Source organism: Bos indicus, chromosome 3 (genome assembly GCF_029378745.1).
Source record: "Bos indicus isolate NIAB-ARS_2022 breed Sahiwal x Tharparkar chromosome 3, NIAB-ARS_B.indTharparkar_mat_pri_1.0, whole genome shotgun sequence".
Classification (NCBI taxonomy): domain Eukaryota; kingdom Metazoa; phylum Chordata; class Mammalia; order Artiodactyla; family Bovidae; genus Bos; species Bos indicus.
Genome location: NC_091762.1, coordinates 1,915,938 through 1,928,718, shown reverse-complemented (window position 1 = coordinate 1,928,718; position 12,781 = coordinate 1,915,938). Strand labels below are relative to the sequence as shown.

Below are 12,781 nucleotides of genomic sequence, written 5' to 3'. Positions count from 1 at the left end.
TTTTGGAACTCAAAAAAATAAAATCTGCCACTGCGTCTCCCTTTTCCCCTCCTATTTGCCATGAAGTGTTGGGACTGGATTTCATGTTCTTAGTTTTTTGAATGTTGAGTTTTAAGTCAGCTTTTTTACTCTCCTCTTGCACCCTCAACAAGAGGCTCTTAAGTTTCTCTTTACTTTCTGCCATTAGAGGGGTATCATCTGCATATCCGAGGTTGTTGATATTTCTCTCGGCAATCATTCCAGGTTCCTATGCAGGACGGTTATTTACAGCATCGGATTTTACTTTTTCCTCCAGGCAAATCCAAAACTGAGAGTCGTTTCTGCTTTGGCTGAGCCGCTTCATCCTTTCTGGAGCTATTAGTAATTGCCCTGTTAACCAGTAGCGTACTGGATACCTTCTGACCTGGGGGGCTCATCGTCTGGTGTCATATCTTTTTGTCTTTTTATACTGTTCATGGGATTCTCACAGCAAGAGTACTGGAGTGATTTGCCATTCCCTCTTCCAGTGGATCACGTTTTGTCAGAGCTCTCCACTATGGCCTGTCTGTCTTGGGTGGCCCTGCGTGGCATAGCTCATAGCTTCATTGAGTTATGCAAGTCCCTTTGCCACGACAAGGCTGTGATCCATGAAGGGACACTAAGGGCTCTGTAAGTCTGATTTCCAACTCATCAAAATTAAAGGGAGAAAAGTTCCATACCAAAGGATCTTAGAGCTGAAAGACATGACCTCATTCAAAAGATTATAATAGCAAGACAACATTGTAAAGCAATTATCCTCCAATTAAAGATAAAATAATAAAAAGAAATGGATCTTTAAAAGATTATAATATATGCAATCCCATGTTCACTGCTACTTTATTTACAATAGCCAATAGTCAAGATATGGAAACAAGCTAAGTGTCTGTCATTTAATAAATAGATTAAAAGATGCCATACTATATACTTATACATGTGTGTGTGTATAATTGACATTTATATCTATGCACACACAATGGAATATTATTCAGCCATAAAATAGAATGAAATCTTACCATTTGTGACAACATGGATGGACCTTGAGATAATTATGTTAAGTGAAATAAATCAGAAAGACAAATACTGTATGATCTCACTTATATGTGTAATCTCTAAAAACAAAAACAAAAAACCAAGCTCATAGATACAGAGAACAGATTGGTGGTTGCCAGAGGTGGGGGCTGGGTGAAGGGGGTCAAAGGGTACAAACTTCCAGTTTATAAATAAGTCCTGAGTATATAATGCACTGATTTCATTTTCTTGGGCTCCAAAATCACTGCAGATGGTGACTGCAGCTACGAAATTAGAAGACTTGCTCCTTGGAAGAAAAGCCATGACAAACCTAGACAGCATACTAAAAAGCAGAGACATCACTTTGCTGACAAAGTCCATATAAAAAAAGTTGTAGTTTCTCCAGCAGTCATGTACAGATGTGAGAGTAGGACTATGAAGAAGGCTGAGCACCAAATATAGATGCTTTTGAATTGTGGTGCTGGAGAAGACACTTGAGAGTTCCTTGGAAGGCAAGGAGAACAAACCAGTCAATCCCAAAGGAAATCAACCCTGAATATTCACTGGAAGGCCTGATGTTGAAGCTGAAGCTTCAATACTTTGACCACCTGATGCAAAGAGCGAATTCACTGGAAAAGACCCTGATGCTGAGGGCAGGAGGAGAAGAGGACAACAGAGAATGAGATGGTTGGATGGCATCACCAAATCAATGGGCATGAGTCTGAGCAAACTCCGAGAGATAGTGAAGGACAGGGATCACGTTTTGCAGTCGTGCTGCAGTCCACAACAATATAATGCACAGGCTGGTGACTAAAGTTAATAATACTATGTTGCATATTTGAAAGTTGCTAACAGAATAAATGCTGAAAGCTATCACAAGAAAAAAAATTATAACTATATATGATGATGGATGTTAACTAGACTTATTGTGGTGATCATTTCATAACATATAAATATGGAAACTGGTACACTTGAAACTAATGTTATATGTCAATTATATCTCAATGAAATAATAAAATTACGTGCCAAGATCCCATGGATATACAGTTAATCTGTGGAGAAGGGACTGGAATCCAGTCCTCAAATCCTAGGTTAGAGTTCTTTCCGCTAACCAAGTCCTGGTACTAACACTGCTGCTGCTGCTGCTGCTAAGTTGCTTCAGTTGTGTCCAACTCTGCGTGACCCCATAGACAGCAGCCCACCAGGCTCCCCCGTCCCTGGGATTCTCCAGGCAAGAACACTGGAGTGGGTTGCCATTTTCTTCTCCAATGCATGAAAGTGAAAAGTGAAAGTGAAGTCGCTTAGTTGTGCCCGACTCTTAGCGACCTCATTGTAGCCTTCCAGGCTCCTCTGTCCATGGGATTTCCCAGGCAAGAGTACTGGAGTGGGGTGCCATTGCCTTCTCCGGGTACTAACACTACTAACACTATAAGCACTAGGTACTTTCACTAAGACTCTAGTATAGTACTAGCGTAGTATTACACTAGGACTACTAGAACGAATCCCCACGTCTGTATAAGCCAGACACTCGGCAGAATTATGAGTCTAAAATCTAAGGAGTGAATGCAACACTGAAACAAGCCCCCTTTCCTAGTCTGGAGAGACTCATCCAGGCTTATGGTAGGAAGTGGAGAGAGTTGTAATAAAGTGCCGAAAGATGCTCCAGTACAAAAAAGGTCTCTTCTATGGGGAAAAATGGACAGAGGAGAGAAGGGAATTCAAAGAATGGAAAAAGGAGATAATGGAAGTTGAGGTGACAGTTCAGTTCAGTTGCTCAGTCGTGTCCAACTCTATGACCGCATGGACCGCAGCACGCCAGATGCTGAGGTGTCAGGAATCTTTAAAAGAAACTTCTGCCTCTCTAGGACTAATAACACTTTAATTCTCCATACGCAAGCCCATTCTCACATGGTCACCAGGCATCTACCTGAACGCAAATAAACCAGGTAACAACCCTTCCTGGATACTTCCCTTCCTGCTGTATGTAGCCTGGGTTAGTAGCCACCTTACGGCATCCACAACACTTAATGCCTATCTCCACTGTCGCCTTTGCAAGTGGTACTCTGTAACTGTTCACAGTTCCATCACTGATGTCACCACCACCAGACTGTAAGTTGCTGGGGTGCAGGGCTGTCTTATTAACCACAGAGCAATGCCTGGATGTGACAGTAACTCAGCAGCTGACTGTGCTTGAACAAACATGCTAACTCAGCCATCACCTCTTCCAGGAGTCTGTTTCCAAGTTGTTTGACTCCCACCCCAGGTTTGAGGTGGGTATGCCCCATCCATGCCCTTACACCACCTGTGTGGCTCTCATGGCCCTTACTCTAGGACTTTTTACCTCCATATCAAAATTATATGAAAAATTTGAGTCACTCACTAGACTGGCCACTCTTCGAGGGCAAAGACTATGTCTTTTCTCTCTGTATTCTCAGCACCTATAAAAATACTTAGAAACCACAGGTATTTGGTACGTGCTTGGAGAATGGATGAATAAATGAATAAATACCACCAAAAAGGTACCAAAAGAAATACTAATAGAAATACCAAAAGAAATAGCATAAGCACTCTTTAGCACAGAGAGACCCAAAAGAGTCTCCAGGAAAATGCACTGCCTGCTCCTAGAGTATGTTCCCAGAGTGTCACCACAGTTCTGGCGTTTCTCAAAGCCTCTGCTGCCAGAAAGGTTGAAACACCATCCGTATTCAGGAACAAAGGCATAGTGAACCGTCCTCAAGTCTTATTGCTAGATGGCACCTGTTGCTAAAATAGCAGCTGGTAAGCATTTTATTTTGTGCAATACAACAAGAACAATAACAGCAACAAAACAGTCCATTGCAGGAAGCTCCCTCACACTGACAATGGGAAATCAGGAGGCTAAATATATAGCAGAAAGAAATACAGAATTTTTGCATTGAAAGACGAGGAAGAAGCTGCTAGAGCCTGAGGAAAAAAAACCTGAAGTGTTGATTAGAAATTGCTCAGCCTGCATTAAAACAGAGAAACTGGCGGTGGGGGGCGGGGGGAGGGTGGATGGGAGGAGGGGAGGAGAAAAGGAGAGAAGCAGGAGGAGAGAGAAAGGGAGGGAGAGGGAGAATGAATGTGTTTTTTCCCCCTCTGGCTCTCTCTGACTCATTTTTAATCTGTCCTTTCCTTTTTCCCTCCCTTTCCACCACCCCCTCAAGAGAAAATTCATTGATTGGGCTGGACTAAAATGTCTTACCTTTCCTCTCCTGGTTGCTCTGTAAACGAAGAGTCTGAATCCATTTCATCCTTGACTGCTCCTCTCTCCTCCCCACCCCCCCACCACCCCCCAACTCCCCCGCCCTCCCCAGCCGCCATTGTTAGCTCCTGCACTTTGCTGAGACTGAAAGGCTTGTCCACCGTGGCAAGAAAGGGAAGCAGAAGCTAGGACCAGGGGATGCCAGTGGGTGATCAGTGGGATCTCTGGAGCCACCTGACTTGCAGAGCCTGGAAGTTCTGGCCCTCTGACAGCTGGGATGGCCCTGATAACCTGTTGCCTGTTCCCAGGCAGGAGCAATCTCTCCAGGTGCCCATGGGAGAAGGACGGGCCCGGGGTTCAAGAGAACTGGGTTCTGGCACCTGCTCTAACACAAACTTACTGTGTGAATATTGCTTTTCTGGGTCTCCATTTGTATAAATTGAGAGGACTGAATTAGGTTGTTCCTTCCAGGGACCATTGCATTAAAAAGCTGTCAGCCCTCTAGCGTGGGCTATATCTTCCCCTTCTGCCCATGCCCTGCAAGTCCTTAGAGAGCTTTTCTAGGGTACACCCCAGGGTGTCTAGAAGAGCATCTCTGAATCAAGGACTCCTCCGCAGTTGCCTAGCGGACTTTAAGGAAGTGATAGAGGTTCAAGGCCAAAGTTCCCCTCAAATATGATAACTGAGAAGCAGAGGCAAATTAAGGACATTCCGAATCAGTAAGGGTAGAAGTGGAAGGCACTGGGACGCCAGAGGAGTGGGGAGGCATGGATCAGCCAAACCCCGAAATTAGAGATGATTCAGATTTGAATAATGTGGGAGGGATGAACTCAGAGCAGCCAAGAGAAGTGGCTAACTCTGCTAAAGACTCCCCCCAAACCTAAACCTAGCAGGGAGCAAGAGCCAGTGTTAGGGACCCTTCATTAGGGATAGGAAAAAAACTGAGGCAATCTATAACCTTACTCTGAAACTAAGGGAAATAGTGGTTTTCTTTCTTCTTAACTGTGTTATTGACCCTCTTTCAATCACTTCCCTTAGATTTTTAATCTTGGTCCTCTTTTCCTACTGACTTGATTTTTCCCAGTCTTCAATGCCCCCAGAGGGGACACAACTTTATTTTTGGTGCTATTTTACATTTTCTCTCTTGCCCTTCTCTGCCCCCTCTTGTCCTCACCTTTCTGCTCCCTTGTTCCTCTCCTCCATCACCTGGTTTCCAGCTTGCTTAACCCCTCCATCCCCACCCAAGGCAGGGCTGCTCCATGAATCTCGCAGGGCTGCCCACCCTGCCTGGCCACCTCTCAACCTCGCAGATCATCCTGTGGGAACACATGTTTGGAACTACAGCCTTTCCAGATCCCAGGACGGTGAGTAGAAAGTTCACCAAAAGGGAGGGGGAAATATGGAGGTCCAAGCTAGAAGAAGTGACTCTAATGCTAAAGAGAAACCCTACCTTCTAAATATATCTGCAAATTATCTTTATTAGGAGGTGTTCCCACTTGTTTATCGGGGGAGGAAGGCTCCTTTCCTCTATGGAACCACTCCCCAAATGCTACCAAATGAGTGAGCGCAAAGCCCTAAACTCCACAACCAATCAAGCCTCCATCCCAGTCTCCTTCCTCATTCCAGCTCCCCTGCACCCCTGGGAGCCACAGAAGAATGCCCCTGGGGCTCCGGGCTTCTCCAGGGAAGGAATTAAGGAGACACTCGTGTACCTCCAACCTCCAGAAAACTAGTTCTCTTAATTAATCAGTCTCCCCTGAGCTTTCATTTTTCTCCCAACCAGGTTTTTCCCAGGACTCACATAATACAAACTCCGGATAAGACTGAGGAAGAACCGTGGTATGGAAAGGGAAATGCACATTGTCAAGAACAATCTCATATCTCGAATGAGTCAAAACACCTGCATCTCCATCCGGCTCACTTGATTATCGGGCTTCTCTTGGCCTCCCCCACCATTCTAATACATACATATAGATATATATAGATACACACACACAGCCCCCTCCCCCACTTACCACTAGCCTGCTAAGCAGCTTTAAACACAGTCTGGGGGAACTGGGGATGGGGTGGGGAGGAGGGTGAGAACAGTACCAGTACCGGAATACGTGTCAAGTTATCCGTCTCGGTTGAAAATGTCTCTTACCTGTTAGCCAGAGGACAGCAACCCAAGCCATCACGACCCTGTCCATTTCCCCCAACTTCCCATCCAGATTAAGGAGTGAGGGAAGAAGGAAGCGGCATAGATTGAGGATCTATATAACCGAGCGGCGGAGGCGGCAGCGGAGCCGTGGCGCCGGGCGCGAGCGGGGCTCCGGCGTCCCTGGATGCAGCCGCCCGCCGGCTCGGCAGCGCAGGCGGGCCTCCGGGCCGACAGCGCCGCAGGCTGCACGCGCGTTGCCGCGGGCTCCAGGAGTCCGCCCCGCGCTCGGCGGCGCCTTCCCAGCCTTCTGGCGCACCCGCACGCGCAGGCAGCGCAGCCCGCCGAGCGCCTTCCCGCCGCAGCGCACGCCGCGCGGGGGGGCTCAGCTGCAGGCCCCCACCCGCCGCCCGCCGCCCGCCGCCCGCCACCCCGGGCCTGCCAAAGTTTCTCCGTCACGTGCACCCCCCTGCGGCCGGGAGGTCAGGGCCGAGAGACAAAGTACAAGGGGGAGAGGGGTGCGGGGGAGGCGGCTGAGCGGGCTGCGCCGAGCTGGGAGCGATCAGCGCCGGCAGCTCCCAGCGAAGCTAGCGTTCGGGACCAGAGCCAGAAGCGGGGTTGTGGACTCGAGGAGGGAGTCTGGGTACGCACGTGGCTAGGGCCATTCTAACTGGGAGAGAGGGACCTGCGGCGACTTGGCATAACTTGTTGGCAAGGCTGTGGGCTTTCGCTGAACCCCCTTGCCGCCCCCCCATCCCGATCGCTTATTGACAATGCCAAAAATTAAGGGGCTCCACAGAATTGGAAAAGGTACGCGAGAATCCGCATCCAAACTTTCTTCTTTTAGAAACGTTATGAGATTAAAACATTATGAGATAAGGGCATGCAGCTCTTTAACAGAAAAAAATGTAAATATAGAATGAAGTGAACAATTATACGGCTCACATTTGTCCAGCATTTAATCACTTTTCCGCCTTTTGTCTAAACAAAGGCGCACTTGTGGCTCAGATAGTAAAGAATCGGCGTGCAATATAGGAGACCCGGTTCGATCCCTGGGTAGGGAAGATACCCTGGAGTAAGAAATGGGTACCCACTCCAGTATTCTTGCCTGGAGAATTCCATGGACAGGGGAGCCTGGCAGGCTATAGTCCATGGGGTCGGAAAGAGTCGGCCATGACTGAGCGAACTTCACTTATAGTTTGCAGGGCGTATTTAAATGGATTACTTCAGTTTTAAAAAGGATTTGTCTGTGTGTGTAGGAAAGGATCCTAAATGTATGTTTCGAGACAACCAAGAAATATATACATTAACAAACATGTATCAAGCATCTACTAGGTGCTAAGAGCCAAAGCTACAAAGATGAGGAAGGCAGATTTTCTGCCCTTAAGGGGCCTCATCTTGGGTCCAGGAGAGGGAGGAAAATCAGACTATTAAACACAAAAGACATACTGGTGGTAAACGGAGCAAACATGATGGTGGAGGTATGGAGAAAGTGCCCCTGGAATATGAAGGAAGGAGCAGTTTAGTGGGGCTGGGGAGTGGGGGCAGTGAGCAACACCAGCAAAAATGAATTAATGTCTCAGTTGGTATTTACAGGATGGGCAGGATTTGTTATGTTGAGGGATTGGTGGTGGAAAGGGGACAGGGCAGGGGAATACTGGGCAGAGGAAAGAAAGGAGATGAGGCGGAAAGGTGTAAAACTGCTCTGAAAACAGAGTGGTTCTAGGCTTAAGGAGAGTTCCTGGAGAGAGACTACAACCTTAGGAATGAATGTATGTATATGTGAAATGAGGATGAGATGTGAACATCAGAAATGGTGAGGATTTACTCTGGGCTTTCATGGCTTCCTGACATCTCAATTCCCTTCTTATTGTCAAGGATGAAAGCCTTGACAAAAACTCTAGAGCAGTTTCACCAACCAGGAAGCCTCTCACTCAGAGTTTTGTTTTTGTTTTTGTTTTTTTTTAAGCAGGCCTCCCAAGCCCAAGCAGACAAGCCAGACTACAACATGGTGGATCGTCTGAATAAGCTAAGGGCAGGCTGCTTGGAAGCCTATACTAGAATTGCCAAGGAACTGATGGGAGACTAGGAGAACGTACACCCAGGTGTGATGCTGGTTCAACCCAGAGTAGAATTTATCCTGTCTTTCCTTGATCTCTCAGAGCTTTTTGAACCAGGAGCACGTGAGACAAGAAGCAAAGTCCGAGGAGAATCGGTTTTGCCACTGAGGGGACAGCAGCCTCCAGTGTTCACGGTCAACGGTGGCAGATACCAGGCCATCAGACTACTCTGAGGTGAGATCTTGGCTGTGCTTTTGGTTGTAAAGCCTCTCTGAGTTCCAGTTTATTTTCTGCACCTGGCTCTTCAGGCTTCCCAGCAATTCTGTGAGCTACCCAATGGCCCCTTGTACATTCCCTCTTTGCTTGATTTAGCCAGAGATGATTTCTGAAGTTTGCAATTAAGAACCCTGACTAAGATGCTGCGTGAGAGAAATTTGAAGGATTGTTTTCTTTCATATACAAAAATTAAGAAAGAAAATAGAAATAAAGGAGATACCTAACAATTATTGGTTTAGATGCTCAGTTGTTCCCGACTCTTGTGACCCCATGGACTGTAGCCTGCCAGGCTCCTCTGTCCATGGGATGTGCATTTCTAGAAATAGTCCTAGATGTTTTACAAGCTTTCTCAATTAATCCAAATAAGGAAACTCAGGTCCAGAGAATTTAACTCCTCTAAGATCAGCTAGCTAATAAATGGCAGTGGTTAGATTTGAACTAAGATTTTTTAAAATTAATTTACTTGTTAAATTGAAGGACATTGCTTTACAGAACTTTGCTGTTTTCCGTCAAAATCAACATGAATCAGCCATAGGTACACATATGTCCTCTACCTCTTGAACCTCCTTCCCGTCTCCCTCCTCATCCCACCCCATAGGTTGTTACAGAGCCCCAGTTTGAGTTCCCTGAGTCATACAGCAAATTCCCATTGGCTGTGTATTTTACATATGGTAATGTGATTTGCCATGTTACTCTCACCCTCTCCTCCACCACACCCTGAGTCCGTAAGTCTGTTCTCTATGTCTGCTTCTCCAAGGCTGCCTTGTAAATAAATTCATTGGTACCATCTTTCTAGATTCTATATATATGCATAAGTATACGATCCTCTTTCTGACTTCAGTTTAGTTCAGTCACTCAGTCATGTCCGACTCTTTGTGACCCCATGACCCACAGCACGCCAGGCCTCCCTGTCCATCACCAACTCCCAGGGTCCACCCAAACCCATGTCCATGGAGTCGATGATGCCATCCAACCGTCTCATCCTCTGTCGTCCCCTTCTCCTCCTGCCCTCAATCTTTCGCAGCATCAGAGTCTTTCCAAATGAGTCAGCTCTTCGCATCAGGTGGCCAAAGTATTGGAGTTTCAGCTTCAACATCAGTCTTTCCAATGAACACTCAGGACTAATTTCCTTTAGGATGGACTGGTTGCATGTCCTTGCAGTCCAAGGGACTCTCAAGAGTCTTCTCCAACACCACAGTTCAAAAGCATCAATTCTTCAGTGCTCAGCTTTCTTCAGAGTCCAACTCTCACATCCATACATGAACACTGGAAAATGCATTGCCTTGACTAGACGGACCTTTGTTGACAAAGTAATGTCTCTGCTTTTTAATATGCTGTCTAGGTTAGTCATAACTTTCCTTCCAAGGAGCAAGTGTCTTTTAATTTCATGGCTGCAATCACCATCTGCAGTGATTTTGGAGCCCAGAAAAATAAAGTCAGCCACTATTTCCACTGTTTCTCCATCTATTTTGCCATGAAGTGATGGGACCGGATGCCATGATCTTAGTTTTCTGAATGTTGAGCTTTAAGCCAACTTTTTCACTCTCCTCTTTCACTTTCATCAAAAGGCTCTGTAGTTCTTCTTCACTTTCTGCCATAAGGGTGGTGTCATCTGCATATCTGAGGTTATTGATATTTCTCCCGGCAATCTTGATTCCAGCTTGTGCTTCCTCCAGCCCAGCATTTCTCATGATGTACTCTGCATATAAGTTAAATAAACAGGGTGACAATATACAGCCTTGACAAACTCTTTTTCCTATTTGGAACCAGTCTGTTGTTCCATGTCCAGTTCTAACTGTGGCTTCCTGACCTGCATACAGGTTTCTCAAGAGGCAGGTCAGGTGATCTGGTATTCCCATCTCTTTCAGAATTGTCCACAGTTTATTGTGATCGACACAGTTAAAGGCTTTGGCATAGTCAATAAAGCAGAAATAGATGTTTTTCTGGAACTCTCTTGCTTTTTCCATGATCCAGCACATATTGGCAATTTGATCTCTGGTTCCTCTGCCTTTTCTAAAACCAGCTTGAACATCTGGAAGTTGACAATTCACGTATTGCTGAAGCCTGGCTTGGAGAATTTGGAGCATTACTTTACTAGTGTGTGAGATGAGTGCAATTGTGTAGTAGTTTGAGCATGCTTTGGCATTTCCTTTCTTTGGGATTGGAATGAAAACTGACCTTTTCCAGACCTGTGGCCACTGCTGAGTTTTCCGAATTTGCTAGCATATTGAGTGCAGCATTTTCACAGCATCATCTTTCAGGATTTGAAATAGCTCACCTGGAATTCCATCACCTCCACTAGCTTTGTTCATAGTGATACTTCCTAAGGCCCACTTGACTTCACATTCTAGGATGTCTGGCTCTAGGTGAGTGTGAGTGATCACACCGTCATGATTATCTGGGTCGTGAAGATCTTTTTCATACAGTTCTTCTGTGTATTCTTGCCATCTCTTCTTCATACCTTCTGCTTAATATCTTTCTGACTTATTTCCCTCTATATAATAGGCTCTAGGTTCATCCACCTCGTTAGAACTGACTTAGAAGTGCTCCTTTTTATGGCTGAGTAATATTCCATTGTATATATGTACCACAGCTTCTTTATCCATTCATCTGTCAATGGACATCTAGGTTGTTTCCATGTAGATTTGAATTAAGATCTATTAACCTCCAAAGCATATGCCCTTTGCATTATGACAGGGACATCTAGACCAGAGGGTTGATATAACGAGGTATGTTTATTGTCTACAACTTATTTACACACACCTACTAAGTATGTGTCTGGGTGCTGGTGGGCACATGCACACAAAGCATGAAAGAGTCTGAATAATGTTTAGTATCTAAGCATATAACAAGGATATTTTATGCAAAACTTGAAAGATGATGCTGTGAACGTGCTGTACTCTTTTGTACTTTTCCAGGTAAGAATACTGGAGTGGGTTGCCATTTTCTTCTCCAGGAAGGAGCTGCTAAACTGGACTAAGTCATTGGGAAGTGTGTGCCCCTCCCCAGTACACATATTATTAGCAAGGTAATTGAGGATTACGGGGAACTTTAGGTACACCTAATGATTCACAACCTGCAACCTAAAGAGAGAAGTAAGAGGAGGTTGGGACAATGGCATTATTTTGCTGAATTGGTGTTCATAGCAGGATATGCCACTAGAACCCTGATGCTCTTCCAAGCGTGGTTTTGAACTTCTAGCATCAGACTCACATGAAAGTGTTTGATTAAATGCAGGTTCCCAGGCTCTACTAAAAACTTTGAGATCAGAAACTTTGGGTGGGGCCTGGAAATCTGCATTTTAACCACTTTCCTCGCATACTTCTAAAGCTCACTAATATTTCAGAAGCCCTACTTAATCACTTTCTTTGTTTTCTGGGGAAGCTGTTGACTTGATGTTTACCAATGAGCCTCAGATTCAGATCCAGTTGATCTCTAATTATCTGTTTATCCTGGTCAAATAGGACAGGACGCCCATAGAAATGCATCTTTCACCACCAAAGGAAGGGTCTGGATCCCCAGTGCTTCAAACTTGCTTCTGCAACCCAGAGACAAAAATGTCAGAACATAGGCCCATGTGGGACCAGATCAGGATTCCTAGGAAGCCACAGCTGGAATTGTGTATGATGGGAAGAGGGTGTGGACTGACCAGCAGCTTCAGCAAAGCTGCACCCTTTAGAACAGAATTAGGACATGGAGAAAAGAGAAGTGAACCACTGCAAGAGACAGGCCGGTAGCTGGTAGCAACCACATAGTTATAAATATAATGCAGCTGAATCCTCTTTAAAACATGATTTCATTGCAGGCACATAGGCATGTATGCACATGAATTCTGTGGAATGTAGGTCTTTTTAAAGCAGATAGATAATACCACATTTCTACTTCTGTCCAATCTGGTCTTCCAGGAGAAATCTATGAAGTGTGACCTTCAAACAGATACTATGTTTCTTATCTGAGTTTTGTTTCTCTTCCTTCCCTTGTGCTACCTTTTCAGTTTATCTTTCCCATCCCTCATCTCTTCAAAACCACCTTCAATGAATTATAATTTTTTTAAAAGTC

General features: G+C 45.3%; 1 protein-coding gene and 1 long non-coding RNA gene across 7 annotated transcripts in view; one reads left to right on the top strand and one right to left on the bottom strand.

The window, feature by feature from the left end:
• The window catches only part of LOC139180600 (uncharacterized), a 36,313-nt gene extending 34,172 nt beyond the window's left edge, over positions 1-2,141 (top strand). Inside the window, exon 4 of the long non-coding RNA XR_011564836.1 lies at positions 1,298-2,141. This is a non-coding gene — a long non-coding RNA (uncharacterized lncRNA). The remainder of the gene's footprint in view (positions 1-1,297) is intronic.
• Positions 1-6,764, bottom strand: part of ILDR2 (immunoglobulin like domain containing receptor 2) — a 68,861-nt gene extending 62,097 nt beyond the window's left edge. For 4 of the 6 annotated variants that reach the window (XR_002183572.2, XM_019986487.2, XM_019986499.2 and 1 more), the window contains exon 1: positions 6,393-6,762. Coding sequence is in view for 5 of the 6 variants with exons in the window: in XM_019986487.2 (XP_019842046.2) it covers positions 6,393-6,438 (46 nt within the window). In the remaining variant the exon portion in view is untranslated. Of the gene's footprint in view, positions 1-6,392 lie in introns of all 6 variants that reach the window. The other 2 variants (XM_019986508.2, XM_019986514.2) reach the window with 2 other exon arrangements.
• Positions 6,765-12,781: the final 6,017 nt, after the last annotated feature.